Source organism: Canis lupus, chromosome 6 (assembly GCF_003254725.2).
Source record: "Canis lupus dingo isolate Sandy chromosome 6, ASM325472v2, whole genome shotgun sequence".
In the NCBI taxonomy this organism is placed as follows: domain Eukaryota; kingdom Metazoa; phylum Chordata; class Mammalia; order Carnivora; family Canidae; genus Canis; species Canis lupus.
Genome location: NC_064248.1, coordinates 46,771,760 through 46,790,289, shown reverse-complemented (window position 1 = coordinate 46,790,289; position 18,530 = coordinate 46,771,760). Strand labels below are relative to the sequence as shown.

The window sequence follows — 18,530 nt, the reverse complement described above, 5'->3', positions numbered from 1 at the left end:
TTGGGTAAACCTTGATGGTTGAAAAGCCTTACAAATGTATAACGTGTTTACATTTTTTTTTTTGTCATTTAGTTTAAAGCTTATTTTAACCAAATTCATATGTTTATATTTTTTCCTCACTTGGGTTTAAAGCTTATTTTAACTACATTCTCCTTTCTTGCATTTTGTTTGCATGTTTATTTTGCTTTTAAATTCCACAAATGTAACAGAAATAGAGCTGTGACTACTGGTTTTGAGCTTGTGCTCAGTGGAAACACTGTATCTGATTCTGTGGAAGATACAAAAATGCCTAGACAAGATCTATTTGAAATATCATACATAATGAGGACAAACTGGGTACAGTGTATTAATTATCACACCTTGATAATTACTTATAAAAAGCAACTTCAGAGTATATTATTGAAAACTTTGTTCTTAAGTAAGTTATCTTGTTTGTGTATTGATTCATGTGCAACAATTCCGAAAATGCTTTAAAATAAAAATAACTTCAGCTTAGGCTCTTTTTAATTAGAATAAGAATCAAAATAATCATACTGTATTTGTGAGGTATTTTGAATATCAGTCAAGAAAAGTAATAAAGTTACATATGTTACTATATCCTGTTCAACTTTTTGGCATCAAATGCAGCCATTTTATTTGGACAACTAATAATTTTCATAATAATACATATCTTTAACAGATAAATGGAGAAGCACCTGGGTGGCTCAGTTGGCTGAGCATCTGACTCTTGATTTCTGCTCATATCATGCTCTCAGAGTTGCGAGATAACTTCTCATTGGGCTCCGGGAGGCTACTTAATATTCTCTCTCCCTTCTTCTCCTCCTGCTTGTGTTGTGCGCAGAGTGCCGCGCGTGTGTGTGTGTGTGTGTGTGTGTGTGTGTCTCAAATAAATCTTTAAGAAACAAAAAGATAAATTGAAACCAAGTAAATGACCAGTTCCTTTTAAAGTAAAATGAAAGTTGGCCAAGGAAATTTAGAACTTGAGCTTATTTTAAATTATCTTAATTGATGGTTTAGAAACTATACTTCTATGTAAATCCTAACTTACGATGTAACATGTATAATTTATATTTATAGTTTAATTATACTATATGCTTCTACATGAAGAATTTCTGTTTTTACTTACTCTTTTCATAATGTAGAATGACCAAACTAATGGAATTAGCAAATCTTCAGCCCAAAAGACCAAAAGCAATAAAGCAGCACCATGTGAGAAAAAAGCAAAAAATAAAGGATATGTTGAAAACACCTTCATCTGCTTCACATGGGTAATTTTGTTTTGAATTATGAAATAAGATTTTTCTGTATAATTTGCCTATTTGCTTAACTTGTGTCGTTTATAAACAATTACGGCAGACATTTTACTTGCCTGTTTGCCATGGAATTCTATGTACTTTAATAATCACATAAAATTAATATTAATTGCAATTTTAATTTCATTTAGCAATTCTACAATGTAAATTTCACTCAAACTTGTAAATAACTTCATAAATTGAGAATGGGTTTGTTAGAAATCTTTTTTCCCTTTTAAAGTAATGTCTTTAATCTGTGTTTTTTAAAATTTAACATTAGGTATAAATATGATCTATGTTTCTCACCTGTGTATGTCTTAATACTGCAATCCCATGCTTTTGATCTCTAGCAGCACTGAACAGTTAAAAATAATGTGAACCAAATTCAGTTTTCCAGTAGCCACATTAAAGGAGTAACCAAAAGAAAATAAAAATAAAAATAAAAAATAAAAGAGTAACAGGAAGCAGATGAAATTAATTTTGATAATATATTTTATTTAACTCATTATATCCAAAATATTTCAGCATATAATTAATACAAAAATTATTGATATGTCACCTTTTTTTGTACAGAGTTGTTATAAGTCTAGTGTGTATTTTATGTACTTATATTTTAATTTAACAGCTATATTTCAAGTGCTCATTAGCCATACATGTGGCTAGTGGCAATTCTTTCAGAGAGATAGCTTTCTTACATAGTACACAGTACATAAAAATGCTTATATTAAACATAAAATGAATGTCTTTGTATATCGGTAAATATCCTTAAGTTTAGATTCAGTAGTCCCCAGGTACTGTTTCTGTCATTAGTGAGTGATATCCCTTAATCTTATAGTCTTCTAGTCTAAATAGTAATTTAACAGTATTCATATTAGAAAATTTGTTGGGATTTCTTGAAGTGGTAAATGTAAGTTTGTGCAATGCCTATAGTATTATGAATACTTTGTCAGTGTTAATTTAAGGTAAATATGAGTAATGTTTTACTCAAGATTTTATTTGCATTTGCAAAATAATGTTGTCACTATTTATAAACAGCAGTTTACATCCAGTGCTGTTACCTTCGGATGTATTTGACCAACCACAGCCTGTAGGTAATAAGAAAATTGAATTTCATATATCTACTGACATGCCATCTGCATTTAAGAAAGATCTAGAAAAAGAACAAAATTGTGAAGAACAAAGTTATGGTAAGTATATTCTAGTTGTTTATATGCTATGTAAAAATTCTTCTCATTCTGCCTTTTTGTTAGAATTAAATTTTAAAAATACGCAGTTAGTCTTTTTTAATATGGAATACTGTCCATTTTGAACTTTTTCATATAACTAAAAAAATGTTTAATGATGAGACCATCACTGTTGCCTTTTGCTAGTCATGAACTTCAGGGTGAAATTTAGTCTGGTTTTTGTTGTTTACACTAAAGATGCAATAGAACAATTATTTTTTTTCATTGTTAGATGTCATATTCTGTGGCTTTATTAGTATATTTATATTATTGATAAGTAAACAAGCAGTGTGACTATTGTGTGTATTGTAGATTTAATGTAATTTTTTTTTTTTTTTTTTATCCAAAAGACATAGATTATTTACTAAGATACTATTCTTAAGTTTAAAGACAGTTTATTGGGCAGCCCGGGTGGTTCAGTGGTTTAGCGCCGCCTTCGGCCTAGGGCGTGATCCTGGAGACCAGGATCGAGTCCCACGTCGGGCTCCCTTCATGGAGCTTGCTTCTCGCTCTGCTTGTGTCTCTGTCTTGGTCTCTCTCTGATTCTCATGAATAAATAAATAAAATCTAAAAAAAAAAGAAGCTTATTAAAATTACAGGTATTTGTTTTAGGCATTAATTTGATACTATAGTGGCATTCCTTTGTTTAATTTTAATTTCATAAAACAGATTTCTAGAAACAGTAAAACAGGAGCTTATAGAGTAAAAATTTAAAAGGTTAACACCTCAAACCCCACTTTCCCCTATCTCACTACCATTGTTAATAATTTAGAATATAGCTATTCATTCCAGATCTTATCCCTATACATGTGTAAACACATTTTCTCTTCTTGTTTTAAATGAGCATCATGTTTTGTGTAATGTTTGTCATTGACTTAATATTGACTTATTGAAATCATACAGCATAACAGCTTTGTGCTGGGCTCTAAAGGACAAGTTAGATGTGGTCTGTGATCTTTAGGAGTTTAAAGTTTACTTATCAATAAAAAATATATACCTTATTTTTTTAATGGCTGCATTATACTACATAATATAGCTACATCAATCTTTAATTATGCTCTGTTGATAGAAGTTGAGGTTATTTCTGTTTTTTTTTTACTATTTGAGAAACTACTCGTCGTACATTTTTGCACATATATCTTTGACCATTTGTGTGAATATGAGATTCTAGAGTTCCAGTAAGTATTGCAAATGTAGCGAGTGAAAAACTAATTTTAATTTCTTTCTCATGGTTAGAATGCATTGCCTTTTCAGATAGCTTCTTGTTTTTTTCTCTTTCTTAGGGAAATAGATAATTTATTTAACAGCTAAACCTTATTTGTAACTTTACAGTATTTCGCTGTATGGTATGAGGCTGCCGTTTGTACTCTTGTCCTGGCCCTATTGGCATTAGAGATGGACTCGGGTCAGCCATTGGACCATAATCTCCAGAGGGGCAGCATGTGCAGAACCTCTGCCCCAGAGCGCAGTGCCTGTGAAGCATATGACAAATATTGGCTGTGAGACAAGATGATCCAAGTAAAAATGCATGGTGCAAATGTCTAAATATTAGCTATTATTTGTTTTTTAAGATTTTATTTATTTATTCATGAGAGACAGAGAGAGAGAGAGAGAGAGAGGCAGAGACACAGGCAGAGGGAGAAGCAGGCTCCATGCAGGGAGCCTGACATGGGATTCGATCCCGGGTCTCCGAGATCAGGCCCTCGGCTGAAGGCAGCTCTAAACCACTGAGCCACCCGGGCTGCCCTATTGTGTGTTGAATAAATGAACAGTACATAGGGCACACAGATGGCTCCATTTTTGTTTCAATATATATATATATTTTTTTTCTTTTTGAATATTTTTCTTCATTTCATGTTAATCACCCTTAGACACAATATTTTTGTTTTTTTAAGCTTAAATTACTCAAGGGTCTAGGTGATTTTGGCAGGGTGACAGTCCTCCCATTCAACATCAGTGTCAAGTAGCAATGTTGAAGTAACGGTAGAAGCAGTCTTAAGTTTTTCTCTTATGGATGCTTTCAGGCTACAGGAAGGAGATCGGTTTCTATAACAATTTTTTAACATTATTAAGAGACTTACGATCTTAAGTGTAGCATGTTCTTTGCATCATGCTCATAGCTTTTTAGAGTGTTTTTTGTTTGTTTTTTGGTAGTATGACGAATTTTTCTAGTGAACATTTAACCCTATCCTTGCTGTGCCAGTTTAATTTCTGCAGTGTTTTTGAATTTTCCTAATTGAATAATTTCTTAAGTATGAATACTTGTTTTCCTTTACTACTTGTAAAGCTTTTATGAAACTTTTTTGGTATCGTCAAATGGAAATGACATGATTTCATCATAGGTCCTGATCTTAATCTTTTAATCATCTTTGATAAGATTGAAGGCTGTTTGATAATATTTTGATGTAGCACTCTGAAGTCTTCAGACCCATTGTATAAATAATCTTGAATGATGACATTCCATTACAGTAATGAAGTACAAATTTCTTTCATGTAATTATTAATAATTCAAAGTGAATAGGTTAAACAAAATATTTATTATTGACCCCACCAACCTTCATTCTGCCAATCTTGCCAATACATTTTATTTTTTTAGGTGCCCCTCTGGCACCTCAAACTAATAAATACGTTGAAAATGAATTCATTTTCTTTCCACTTTGCAGGCCCTATAAGTAGCATCACAAAGCAGCTGTTTGGCTGTTAGCTTATTGTGTGGCTGTTTTCATATTATTATGGCAGAGCTTAATAGCCATGACAGAAACCATATGGCCTACAAAGCCTAAAATATTTGCTATTTGACCTTTTACAAAAAAAGTTTGCCTACCCCTGCTCTGAAGCATTGAGAAAAATACCGAAGTTTTAGTGCCAAAAGATACCGAATTTTTTTTTTTAAGATTTTATTTATTCATAAGAGACACACAGATAGGCAGAGACATAGGCAAAGGGAGAAGCAGGCCCTATGCAGGGAGCCCAACATGGGACTCGATTATCGCACTCTGGGCCGACGGGAGGTGCTCAACCGCTGAGCCACCCAGGGGTCCCCGCCAAAGGATATCTTAAAGTTAAAAATGGAAAACAAAGCCTGTTTTAAAAAGTGGGAATTTTTAATGGCTCATGTTAATGTTAACTTTCAGATTTGCCTGCTCCTGAAGGTGATGCCCCCAATGTAGGATTTGGAAAAATCTTCCCCAAACCTAATTTGAACATCACAGAAGAGATTAAAGAGGACTGTGATGAAATGCCATCAGAATGTATTTCTAGAAGGGAGTTGGAAAAAGGCAGAATTTCTAGAGAAGGTAACTAACTTCATGAAATGTTTATTCCATTTCTTTGATGTGTCAGAAACAACAAATTTCGTGTTCTTTATTTTGATTAAGGCATGTATTTCAACACATCTTTCCGGTTAATGTTTTTAATCACTGCTTTTGGTTTTAATACCCATATTTTGTAGGGAGGATAGTCTCTCTCAATACAGTGTTTTCAGTTTATTAAGAAAAAAAATTGTTTTCATTCCTAAAACTTTTTATATAACATTAAAAAAAAAATCAAGTGACCCATTGTCTGGAGTTTTGTGTTCCAAATACAGTGGATATATCATCATAGTTTTGTGTTTGAGATGCATGCAATGCAGTTTAAAAAAGAATAGTTTCAATTATTTGGTGGTTAAAAGTCTGTGTTTAAGGATTTTATATCCTAACGTGATAGATTTTTTTACTTCTAAAGAAATTTTCTGGGCAGCCCAGGTGGCTCAGTGGTTTAGGGCTGCCTTCAGCTTAGGGTGTGATCCTGGAGACCCAGGATCAAGTCCCACGTCGGGCTCCCTGCATGGAGCCTGCTTCTCCCTCTGCCTCTGTCTCTGCCTCTCTCTCTCTCTCTCTAATGAATAAATAAAATCTTGAAAAAAGTAAAAATAAAGAAATTTTCCTGGTTTGTACTTTTTAGGAAGTTATTTAGAGATTGACATGTAACATTATAATTTTTCCCATAAAAATGGGGAATAAACTTCCAATTAGCATTTTCGCATAGAACATCAGTTGCCAGGAACTGATTATTGAACTAGCAGTAGCTATATAGGGATCCAGAAGCCACAGTTTATATGAAGTACTTAATTAGGTTTGAGTAATTTATTCTCCTGTTTGACCGTTGGTGTCTGGTGGTTTGGGAAATTGACTTTAAGTTAAACAGTGACACAAATGGTTGATAACGTACTTATCTGCTTCATTTTTTTTTTTTTTTTTGCTTCAATCTTAATAAAGTAAAAAGCTTTTATTGTAAAGGAGCTTCAATAGTAGATATTTTATTGAACAAATTTTAGTTATGCTAGATGGCCTGAAATTTTTAAGCTTATTTGCATATTACCAATTCAGATTTTTAATTAGTGTTTTTATTCATGACATTGCTATTAATGGTTATTATGGTTGTGACAGTTTCATAATGCTTAATTTATTTAGTGCTTGTATTTGAATGTTGTTAAAGCTTTTCTTTGAGAAAATTAATGAAAAAATCCTAATTTATATCCTCCTTTTGTTTTGTTTTTAAATAAGAAATGGAAACACTGTCAGTTTTCAGAAGTTATGAACCTGGTGAACCAAACTGTAGAGTTTATGTAAAGAATTTAGCTAAACATGTTCAAGAAAAGGTAAGTTGAAACTTGTAAATTGGCACTATTGTTTTACCTCTTTTTTCCTGAACCTTCTTACTTGTCTTTTTCTTATTAAAATTCTAGGACCTTAAATTTATTTTTGGGAGATATGTTGACTTTTCATCAGAAACACAACGGATAATGTAAGTAGGAGTCATATTCTCAAATTATGTTTTGTTTTTATCCGTTATGAATTAGCTCTTAAATCCCAGCACTTTCCCTTTAGAGATAAAAATTACAGGAAGAAATTGCTCTTATCTGTTACATGATTTTTAGATGTCTAAAGCAGTAGTCCGCAAAAATCTTTGTAAATGGGAAGATAGTAACCATTTCATATTTTTATTTTATTATAGGCCGTACGGGGTCTGTTGGATCTACTCAGTTCTATCTTTGTATCATGAAAGTAGGCATTAACAATATACACACTAACATTTATGGCTGAGTTCCCATAAAATTTTATACAAACAGCGTAAATTGCAGCCCTAATCCCTATTTCTAAATTAGTGGTTCTCAAACTTTAACCTGCATAAGAATCACCTGGAGAGCTTGGTACCATTTCCTAGGCACATCTAGGTTAAGGTAGGGCCTATGAATTTATATTTCTAAAAAGTTCATTGATCATGCCAAAAATGCTGGTTCAAAGATTGCACTCTGAAAACTACTGTTTTAATGACTCATTCAGCAGTATACACAGCAATCCAGCAGAATTTTTCAGATTCTTAACCTTGACAGTAACTTCCCTTCGTTTAATTAGTCTACATTAAGCAAGGCTCCCGATTTTATGAGTGCAAAAGATAGGAATATGATCTGTAAATGCTATAAAGCTAATATTTAGAGTTACAATTTTGTTCTTTAAAATGCCACAGTTAGTTAGCTCCAAAGTATATAAGATCCTTGGCCATATAAGTTAGAAGTAGAGAAAAGTAGAAAAGGTAGAGAGATAGACTTGAGTGGTGGTAAAATGGAGGAGTAACTGGAACTAGTTAGTTTTGTTTTAATCTTTTAAATCTTAGCTAGCCTGTTTATACTCATTAGTGGCAGAAATCTTTCCTTATCAGTCTACCAAAAGTTTCTTTTGCTAGGCATGCAAAATACTGGCCCTTTATTTTTGTTGCTACCTTTAAATCATGATTATAAGAAACAGAAAAAAAGTATATATGAAATGTTTTACATACATAAATACATACTAGTTTACGTCTGTTTTTTAGTATTGCTGCAATTAGTATTTGAGGGGGAAAATAATTTTATATGGAGAAAGCTATATACATCAAATGATAAATTATAGTTTTCCCAAATTTTTGAAAAATGAATAATTATGGAATAATAGAACATTATACCTGGAATAAAAAAAAAATCTGGCTTGTATTTCTGCTCTAGTTTTAGCTGTCTGTATTACCTGGAAGCAGTCACTCATAATCTGTAGACGTCACCTGTAAAATGATGATTTTTGACTAGATGATCAATAAGGTCCTTTCCCTTTCTATTCTGAAGTTCTGTGTCACTTTTCTGAAGTTCCTTTCAGCCTTTCTATTCTTGGTTATTTGGTTTTTTGTCATGTGAGTAAACAATATTGAGTTGGCTGTATGAAATTTTTTAAACAGAGATATGAAATAAAGGTTTAAGTTTGCTTTTGTAATTTGCAGTAATTTTTAAATTACATAAATACATTTAACATAGCTTAGAAGGATAGATACTGAAGGTTATTATCAAACTTTTATTACTTAGAATCAATTTTAGAACAGAATACAGAACATAATTTTATAAAGTCTAATGTTTTATTCCGACACAGTCAGTTTTACTCTGAAATAGCAAGCATTGGGCAGCCCTGGTGGCTCAGCGGTTTAGCATTACCTTTGGCCTGGGGTGGGATCCTGGAAACCTGGGATTGAGTCCCATGTCGGGCTCCCTGCATGGAGCCTGCTTCTCCCTCTGCCTGTGCCTCTGCCTCTCTCTCTCTCTCTCTCTCTCTCTCTCTCATGAATAAATAAATAAAATCTTTAAAAAAAAATGAAATAGCAAGCATTTTAAATGTTTAGTACATTTCTATTCCCATGATCAGAATTGTTTGACATTCTTTAAATCAAAACCTCTTTTTCTTCCTTGACTTCTAGGTTTGATATACGTTTGATGAAAGAAGGTCGCATGAAAGGACAAGCTTTCATTGGACTTCCAAATGAAAAAGCAGCAGCAAAAGCCTTAAAGGAAGCTAATGGATATGTTCTTTTTGGAAAACCTATGGTGGTTGTATCCTTTAAATAATCCATTCCAAAGAAAATGTGTTTTTTAGTAGAAAGGTATACCTGAAACTAATTTTTATGTTATCTTTTAGAAATCTCAACCACTGGTATTCTAGCTTGAGATACTCCGTTATAAACATACTTAGCTGAGTGACATGGCTGTTGTTTAGACTTTTATTAGAAAATAAAAGAACCTTAGCAGCATGAGATTATTAGAATATCTAAACATTTCATTCATATAGCTCAGAAGTACATTTTTAGGCTAAGCCTAAAAGACTAAAGTATCTACAGGCACATTTGTAGTCATTAGAAAAGATACAGTTCATTGTAGTTTTTAATGTTTTATTGTAGTATAATTCATACTTCTATTTGGAAATTTTAACAACCAAAATGTATACTTGGATTAAAGATTCTGCTTCTAGTAGTTAATGCAGTTTGCAAACTAGAAATCAGTGGGATAGATGAAGTGAAGATCCAGGTGTAAAAAATGATTATAAATAAAAAGTAAATTTTTTACTTCTGCAAATCATGGGCAGCAGACAGGAGGCGCTCAAAAAAAAAATATTTGATAGATGGCTGAGAGTAGGAAAACAAATATAAGAGTTAAATTTTAAAAACTACTCCTATCCTACATTAGGAAATTCTTATTTATCTAGAGATTACTGTCATGTTTGTGAAGAAACCTTAATTTATAAATATTAGCAATTCGCTCGATCTGCTAGACCAAAACAAGATTCTAAAGAAGGAAAAAGGAAGTGTTAAAAATTAGTAAAGGTAAGTGTGAATCATAACAGAATAAAAGAACAAGACTTTCTTGAGATAAAGTTAAGGATAAACCTTGATAGAGTGGTAATTCAGGTATCTTCTGAGGTTTTTAAAAGATAAGATCAGTTGTTCCATCTATCCATCCATGTCTTTTTCACTCTATGTCACTATCTCTGCAATCAATTCCCAATAAATTTCAGAATTATAACTACAGAATAAAACCCATCTGTTTTTAAAAGGAAGTTTAGAGAATGAATTTATGAGGGAACTATATGTCTTTGTCTTAAAACTTTTTCAGTTTACAGTAAAGCAATGGTTCTTAAACTTTAACATGTCTTACAGTCACCTGAAGGGCTGATAAACCAGTTTGCTAGGCTTCCCCTCACCCTCACCCAGAGGTTCTGATTCAGTAGGTCTGGAGTAGGAGCTTTGGGTCGTCAACCATGCCAGTTTTCCTGTGCTGAGACTGGAAAGCCAAGACAAATTGGTTGCTCTTAATGGGGCCTAGGAATTTGCATTACTAATTACACATGTCACAGAAATGTTTACATATTTTTTGTGGAATGAAATCTTTTGCTTTTTATAGGAGTAATTTAAATGCATACTTATGTAATTTAATGATTAAAAATAATAGAATTAACCATTTTAAACTTCTAAGTTTGTGTAATTGACTTAAGAAACGAGTAGAAATATACTTTTTGTTTTATTTTAAATCTTTCTACCTTTATAAACTGGAAAAACATGAAGTAACTCAGTCAACAGTACTGATGTTAAGCTGAAAAAATTATATAAATAAAGGAAAATTTTGCTTAATGTTATTCCTTTTGTGAAATGCCTTGAATATTTGAATTTTATGAAGTATCTATACTGATTGAATCAGAATTCTTACAAGTACCTTAGTGGAACAGTTAAAATAACAATTTTCAGTGTGTGTTTAAAAATATCATTTATAAATCTAATGTAAAAATTGAGAAAAAAATTAAACTGCATTCTGCTGTTCTTCTTTAGAAGCATTCCTGCGTAAATACTGCTGTAATACTGTCATACAAAGTGTATCCTTTCTTGTTGTATCCTTTTTGGGGCAGTGTTTTCTGTTTTTCCTAGAAATGTTTTGTCCCCCATTGATTCAGATTAAGCAATATTTTTTTATAATTTATTCAGAAGAGATATTTCTAAAATTATCAGTGTTGATTGGACAAATCATTTATCTCCTTTTTAGATCTGCTGTGAATTTTCTGTGCTATTCTTAGGTTATGTAATTTTTCCAGAGAAAGTTAGTGAATCAGGTCAACTTATTTACTTGGAGAATGTATTCATCTGTTTTAACACAGAATTTAGTCTTGTTTCTTATATTTATGTATTTCCTAAACCTAATTCAGTAACACATGCTTTCTGTTTTATGATGTATCTGGCTTAGGTGTTCTATATAACATGTTGTAAAATTTGGAAAAAGGACTTTTTTTCTTTTAAAAAAGTATATATACTGAAAAAAACTGAATTTCTTTGTAAATTCCAAGTAAGAGAGCAGACCTCACATCTGAGGTTTTATTATTGGTATCTCCTTTGAGATAACAAGTAGAAGTATTTTTTTTCCCTCTTTTTCTAAACAAAACTAAAGGAATAAGAAAAGAGGAACAGAGGGAAGAAGACATAATGTTGACTCAGGGTAGCACATTAAGTGGAACAAAAAAAAAACAGTCCTGGTAGGTATATGTAGTAACAATGGTTTCCAGACTGGTTGATTACCGGAATTCCCCGAAACCGTGATTCTTAGTCATGGCCACATTTTGGAATCACCTGGGAAACTTAAAAAAAAAAAAAAAAAAAAAAGATGAAATAAAAGGCTAAAAAATGTACTAATGCCTAAGTTTCTCCCCATTTTGATTTAACTCGTCTGGTGTACAGCATAGATACTGGAATTTTTCAAACCTCCTAATGTGTGACGAAGGTTGAGAACCACTGAAGAAGGATTTTTAGATAGATTCCTGGACACTCTCCTAAAACTAATAAATCAGAATTTCTGGTAATGGGACCAAGAATCTAATTTGAAAAGATTTATTTAGTAATTCTAAGGGATGACCAGTTTGGATACTAGTTTGTTAGAGTAAAATGGTTAGATACTTAATGCCAACCTAGTCATTCAACCTCCTGTAAGTAGGAAAATCAAGAATTGGAGCCTCTGCACTTCTTGCAAATCCTGCTATTGCTAATACTATGAAAACAATGAAAAATTCTGTTAGTAATTATTGTCACATTAAGAATACAAAAAATTACAGATACTGAAATTGCTATTTTTATAGAAGTTAAAATGTTTTATTTTTTAATGTTTTAATCAGTTTCCTTATAAGCAATTTATTTAGACAATTAAAAGTTTGTAGTACTGACATGATTCACTAATTTTCTAAATATGAATGCTTTTAGTTATTTTAAAACCAATTAACTGTTTTATAATCATTATTATTTTTAATGAATTCTTATGGTGTTTTAGGTTCCTTTTGATTCCGTGTCTTCCAACTGCTTTCCAAATTTAAGGAGAAGAAAATGACACCTGGTCTATGGAACTGTGCGTAACAGCTTTTAAAGTATATTTAAAAGTTAAAATCTATATGCATTAAATCAGTTTATTGGAGATATATTACATGTATTTTAATCATCTTCCTCATATATAATAAATTATTTTCTTTCCAATAAAATATTGTTCTTAATTTTTCTTTATGTTGTTTAATACATTTAGAAAGTATAATTTGATAATCACATAAAATTTTTTGAGGTAATTTTATAATACTAAATAGAAATTTTCTCTTATGATTACAGATACTGCCCTTTTTCATTGCCTGGATACTAATACACTTAAACATAGTCTTTTATAGTAATGTTATTTCTTATATTTATTTATGCAGTTTTATTTGGCTATGAGGCTTTTGTTTTTTTGTTGTTTTTTGTTTTGTTTTAGTAGTAGGAGATTTTCCCCACTTTGGGAAATTTGTATTCCTGCCCTAATTTAGTCTTTTATTTTGGTGCTCCCAAATCTATTAGATTATCATGTAAAGGTGTAAGTGTTTCTCATACAAAAGTATTGGTATCTTAGTGAAATTAGTTTTAGCTATGTGTTAATAAGAAAACTTTGCATATTAATAGTGTCCTATGAGTATATAATAATTTAACCAGAATCAATGCCCAAAGATTTGGTCTTTGTGGGAATGCTGTTGTGAATCACAGCTTCTTCCTCATAGCACTGTGAAATAAGGAAATTGGGAATTTTAAAGATAGGAATTAGGAGTATGGAGAAGTGAATCCTGTAACAGCTCATTTTTAGATGTCAATATATAGACTGAGGAATAGGTAGAAACCAAATGAAAATATCTCAAGTAGGAAGGGGTGGTGAAATACGTCAGATCTGTTCTTGACAGACCTCTCCTTGACAAACTGGTTTGATGGAGGGAAGAAATGAGAGGAGATATTAAAGAAAATATTAGGAATTTAATATAGTGAGAATTGAAGACAGCCGTGTCAGAGAGCAGCCTTGTTCTCAGGGACATACAGTATCAAAAAGGTTTTTTTTGTGTGTGTGTTTTGGGGTTTTTTTTAAAGATTTTATTTATTCATGAGAGACTCAGAGAGAGAGGCAGACACATAGGCAAAAGGAGAGACAGGCTTCTTGTGGGAAGCTTGATGTGGGACTTGATCCCAGGACCCTGGGATGGGCATGTAAACGGCTCATAATTTTAAAGATGGGCATGTAAACGGCTCATAATAGCAATGGGAGAAAGGAGAGATTGTGTAGGTCTAGATATTTGTAGTTTGCTAGGTACATAGTAGGGGCATGTAAAACTTACATTTTTTTCAGTGAAACACAAGCAAGGTCACAGAGGGAAAGAGTGTTGGATTGAGGAAAGAAAAGAAAGTGTAAAATAGATACTTGGGAAAGTGGTAAAGACATTCTTACAAGGATGGCTAGACAATACTTAAAGTGGTCATTGAAGTCTGTTGTTAATTTAAGTGATAGTAGACAAATTACTTTGTGTTTTTCTCCAGTTATGTTTAGCCTTGATGCTATCACTGAGTAGACAGTTGAATTTAATCAAAGTTGGAGTTTACCTAGATGAAGACAACAAAGCGGGAGAAAGGAAAGGGTGTTGATGTATTCAAGAGAATGATTAAAAAGAAAAGACATAGAGCTCTGGGTAAAGAGCAAGGTGAGAAAATGAAGGTTGAGATACAGTGGAGAAATGATAATCATCAGTTATAGATTGTAGTATGATTGAAGATATATTGGAATTATTTACTAGAGATAGGATGTAGAAATTTGGGAGATTGAAATAAGAGAATAAGGTGACAAATTGACAAAGGTAGAGAGAATACAGTAATTAATGACGAAGTTCCAGGGTGTGAACATGGTAGTTGAGTGAAAAGAGTCATGGAAAGAGGTGAAATTAAAGAAATTGAGAAACTTGAGTATTAAAAGGATCATCTAAGTGGATTTTGAAATTATTAAGAATTATGACAGGAATAGTGAGCCAAGATCTAAATAAAATTATTCCTTAGAACATGTAATTCTGTTAGGTATGCCAAAACCCGTATTTAAAAATATCAATTTATAAAATCCCTATGTGTCTCCCTCTTTCTACAGAGACAAGCAATTCAGCCTAATTTACTGAAAACTAGTGTATGACAGTGGTTTTGTAGGTGTAGATTCTAACATTAGATCTTGTTTCTAAGGTTTATTGCTTTGTGGCCTTGGGCAAGTTCTGTCAGTGCCCAAGGAGATAGTCATGATACTTATCTTAGGGTTATTGTAAATATGATTTGATGAATGTAAAATACTTAAAACAAGTATGATAATGTGTGTATGTAAGTGTGTGTAGTCAAGTTCTTTAGTAAATATTAGCTCTTGTGATGGTTGTGGTTGGTTCTCAACTCATACTAATTCCAAAGGTGGTATAAAGATTTTGGTGTCTCAGACAAGATTTCAGTCATTTTTCCACTGTGATGACCAGCACTTCTCTTGGTTCTGAGGGAGGAAAATTTTCCTTGATTATTCAAGGTTCTTCAGTCTAAAAATTAAACTGACATGAGATATAATTCATAATTTCAAGATATGTGCTTCTCCAATAAATCTTTCAGTAAAGCACAAGAAAATATTTACTATCAGATCCAAATTTATCTTTAGTTTCTCTGCAATAATGAAGCCAAATTTGAACCTATTATGTTCAATAGTTAATGTTTGGGTTTTTATCATATTTGGAAGTGATCTGTTAGACTTCCATGAATTTAACTTACCACTTAGTAAAACTTTTAGGTTTCAGATTACCGAAAAGGTTTGAGATTCATATTTTAAAAGTTTACCCAAAACCTTTACATCTACTTAATTTACTTGTTCTTAGCAGTTATGTGTAGGTTACCTACAAAAACTTGATGAGACATCAGAGAAAGTCAGACATTATTGTAAATTTGTTTTGTTTGGGGTTGACAAATTTTGCTAGAGATAATTTGAACTTACTTTCAGTAAACCCAGGCAGAATAAAAGTATTATTTTAATGCTGATAACTCTAAGGACATGTCTATTTTAATTAAACCAACAACGTTGTTAGCCTTAATACTGAATATTTTCCTAGCACACAGGAACTTGAAATTCATTGAATTGAGTTTCTTTTTTTATTTTTGAAAAATTTTAAGAATTCAAAACTTTATATAAGTGCTTAATTTTCTTTAAGCCAATTAAATAGAACTCTTTTACAAATTAAGTTTAGCAATTCTAACCAGAGGTGGAAAAATGCCTAATATCCACAATAGACATACTGACAGATGCAGAAATCTTACTGTTATTAATATTTGAGGAGAAAAAGGGCAGGAGAACCTTTTGCAGTTCGTATTTTTTTTTTTTTTAAGATTTTATTTATTTATTCATGAGAGACTCAGAGAGAAGGAGAGGCAGAGAGACACAGGCAGAGGGAGAAGCAGGCTCCTCGCAGGGAGCCCGACGTGGGACTCGATCCCGGGTCTCCAGGATCAGGCCTTGGGCTGAAGGCGGCGCTAAACCGCTGAGCCACCTGGGCTGCCCTGCAGTTCGTATTTTTTAAAAAGACCTTCCATCTTTTTTTTCTTTTACTCAAGCAATTATGGGCTGTGTTTATACTTCAGAGATAGAAGATTTATAACTTTAAGGGACAGAGAAAGAATGTAATATAAGTTGTGGGGTTTTTTTTTCCTAAGAATTATAAGGTAATTGCTATTTAGAATTTACTTTCCTTAAGTACAGGATAATTTTGTTTCAGTAACCTGATTTTTTTGTAATATCTATAAGTGTTTTGAGACGAATAGATGAAGTTTTGGGATTGATAGAGATGTGGGGGGCTTTGATTTGCATTTCTGGTTTTGTAGAGATTTGCCAGGCAAAGTTGTTTCTAATTCCCACGAAGAGCTGATTTATAGCCTGAATATCAAGAGATTGATCAGCCTTTTTAGAGCAAGATTTCCAACTAATGTAGAGATCAGAAGGTTTATATCTTTGTAAAAAAAAAAAAAAAAAAAAAGAGGAATCTGTATAAAGCATTTTAACAAAAGCCAGTCCGGTCTTGGCTTCTATTCGCCCCTGAATATCAACCTAAGAATAAGAATGCCTAAACTGGCAGAGCCTGATTATAGAGCTTTGGAAAGTAGGAATTGTAAGAAATAGCAAAGTAAGTCCTATTACTTGTCTTCAGTGCTTCTATTAAATTTACTTCATGAATTTTATTTTATTTATTTATTTTTTTAAAAGGTTTTATTTATTTATTCGAGAGAGGCAGACACACAGACAGAGGGAGAAGCAGGCTCCATGCAGGGAACCCAATATGGGACTTAATCCTGGGACTAGGATCACGCCCTGGACCAAAGACAGACCCTCAACCGCTGAGCCACCCAGGCGTCCCTCACTTCATGGTTTTTAGCATTCACATGAGTAACCTGTATACTTTAAATCTAGAGTTTAGGCCGGCGTGCTCTCTCTAAATCTTGTAAGGAAGGGTAAGTTAAAACAGGCAGATGGAGCTGGTTTTTAAGAAGCGAATTTACCTTGGATGTGAACATCAGTTTTTCTCTTAAGTCTAACTTCTGGTCTTTCACCTTGTCAAGGGAGTCCCTAAGGCTAGTAGATACACTAATAAGACAATTGAGAGCTCTGTATAAGGATTTTTTTTCTTTGAAATGTAGCTAATTTAAAGGATTTATTGTCTGACCATTGATAAGTAGGATCTTACTAAATTTTTTTTTTACATTTTTTTAATTTAAATTCAATTTGGCAACATACAGCGTAACACCCATTGGTTATCTCATCACATGCCCTCCTCGTTGCCCATCACCAAGTTACCCCATCCTCTTCCCTTCCACAACCCTTTGTTCATTTCCCAGAGTTAGGTGTCTCTCATGGTTTGTCTCCCTCTCTGATTTTTCCCACTCCGTTATCTTCCTTTCCCTTTTAATCCCTTTCACTATTTCTTATATTCCACATATGAGTGAAACCATATGATTGTCCTCTGATTGACTTATTTCACTCAGCATAGTACCCTCTAGTTCCATCCACGTCAAAGCAAATGTTGGGTATTTGTCCTTTCTGATAGCCGAGTAATATTCCATTGTATATATAGACCACATCTTTATCCATTTATCTGTCGAAGGACATCCTGGCTCCTTCCACAGTTTGGCTATTGTGGACATTGATGCTGTAATCTTTGGGGTGCCCATATCCCAGCATTTCACTTCATCAGTATCTTTGGGGTAAATACCCAGTAGTGCAATTGCTGGGTTGTAGGATAACTTTATTTTTAACTTCTTGAGGAATCTCCACACTGCTTTCCAGAGTGGCTGTACCAGTTCGCATTCCCACCAACAGTGCAAGAGGATTCCCCTTTCTCCACATCCTCTCCAACATTTGTTGTTTCCTGTCTTGTTAATTTTCACCATTCTCACTGGTGTGAGGTGGTATCTCATTGTGGTTTTGATTTGTATTGCCCTGATGGCAAGTGATGCAGAGCATTGTTTCACCTGCTTGTTGGCCATGTCTGTGTCTTCTTTGGAGAACTGTCTGTTCATGTCTTCTGCCCATTTCATGACTGGATTGTTTCTTTTCTGTTGAGTTTAGTAAGTTCTTTATAGATCTTGGATACTAGCCCTTTATCTGATAGGTCATTTGCAAATATCTTCTCCCATTCTGTAGGTTGTCTTTTAGTTTTGTTGACTGTATCCTTTGCTGTGAAAAAGCTTATCTTGATGAAGTCCCAATGGTTCATTTTTGCTTTTGTTTCCCTTGCTTTTGTAGATGTGTCTTGCAAGAAATTGCTGTGGCCAAGTTTAAAACGGTTGTTGCTGGTGTTCTCCTCTAGGATTTTGATGG

The 18,530-nt window shown here is 32.9% G+C and overlaps 1 protein-coding gene across 8 annotated transcripts in view; it reads left to right on the top strand.

Moving 5' to 3' along the window:
- Nucleotides 1-12,706, top strand: part of RNPC3 (RNA binding region (RNP1, RRM) containing 3) — a 28,175-nt gene extending 15,469 nt beyond the window's left edge. The window contains exons 8-17 of one of the 8 annotated variants that reach the window (XR_007411397.1): nucleotides 1,143-1,268; nucleotides 2,328-2,479; nucleotides 5,650-5,811; nucleotides 7,060-7,154; nucleotides 7,242-7,300; nucleotides 9,269-9,401; nucleotides 10,097-10,168; nucleotides 11,168-11,211; nucleotides 11,778-11,862; nucleotides 12,648-12,706. Coding sequence is in view for 5 of the 8 variants with exons in the window: in XM_025417458.3 (XP_025273243.1) it covers nucleotides 1,143-1,268; nucleotides 2,328-2,479; nucleotides 5,650-5,811; nucleotides 7,060-7,154; nucleotides 7,242-7,300; nucleotides 9,269-9,401; nucleotides 10,097-10,156 (787 nt within the window). In the remaining 3 variants the exon portion in view is untranslated. Of the gene's footprint in view, nucleotides 1-1,142; nucleotides 1,269-2,327; nucleotides 2,480-5,649; nucleotides 5,812-7,059; nucleotides 7,155-7,241; nucleotides 7,301-9,268; nucleotides 9,402-10,096; nucleotides 10,169-11,167 lie in introns of all 8 variants that reach the window. The other 7 variants (XR_007411398.1, XR_007411396.1, XM_049111611.1 and 4 more) reach the window with 7 other exon arrangements.
- Nucleotides 12,707-18,530: the final 5,824 nt, after the last annotated feature.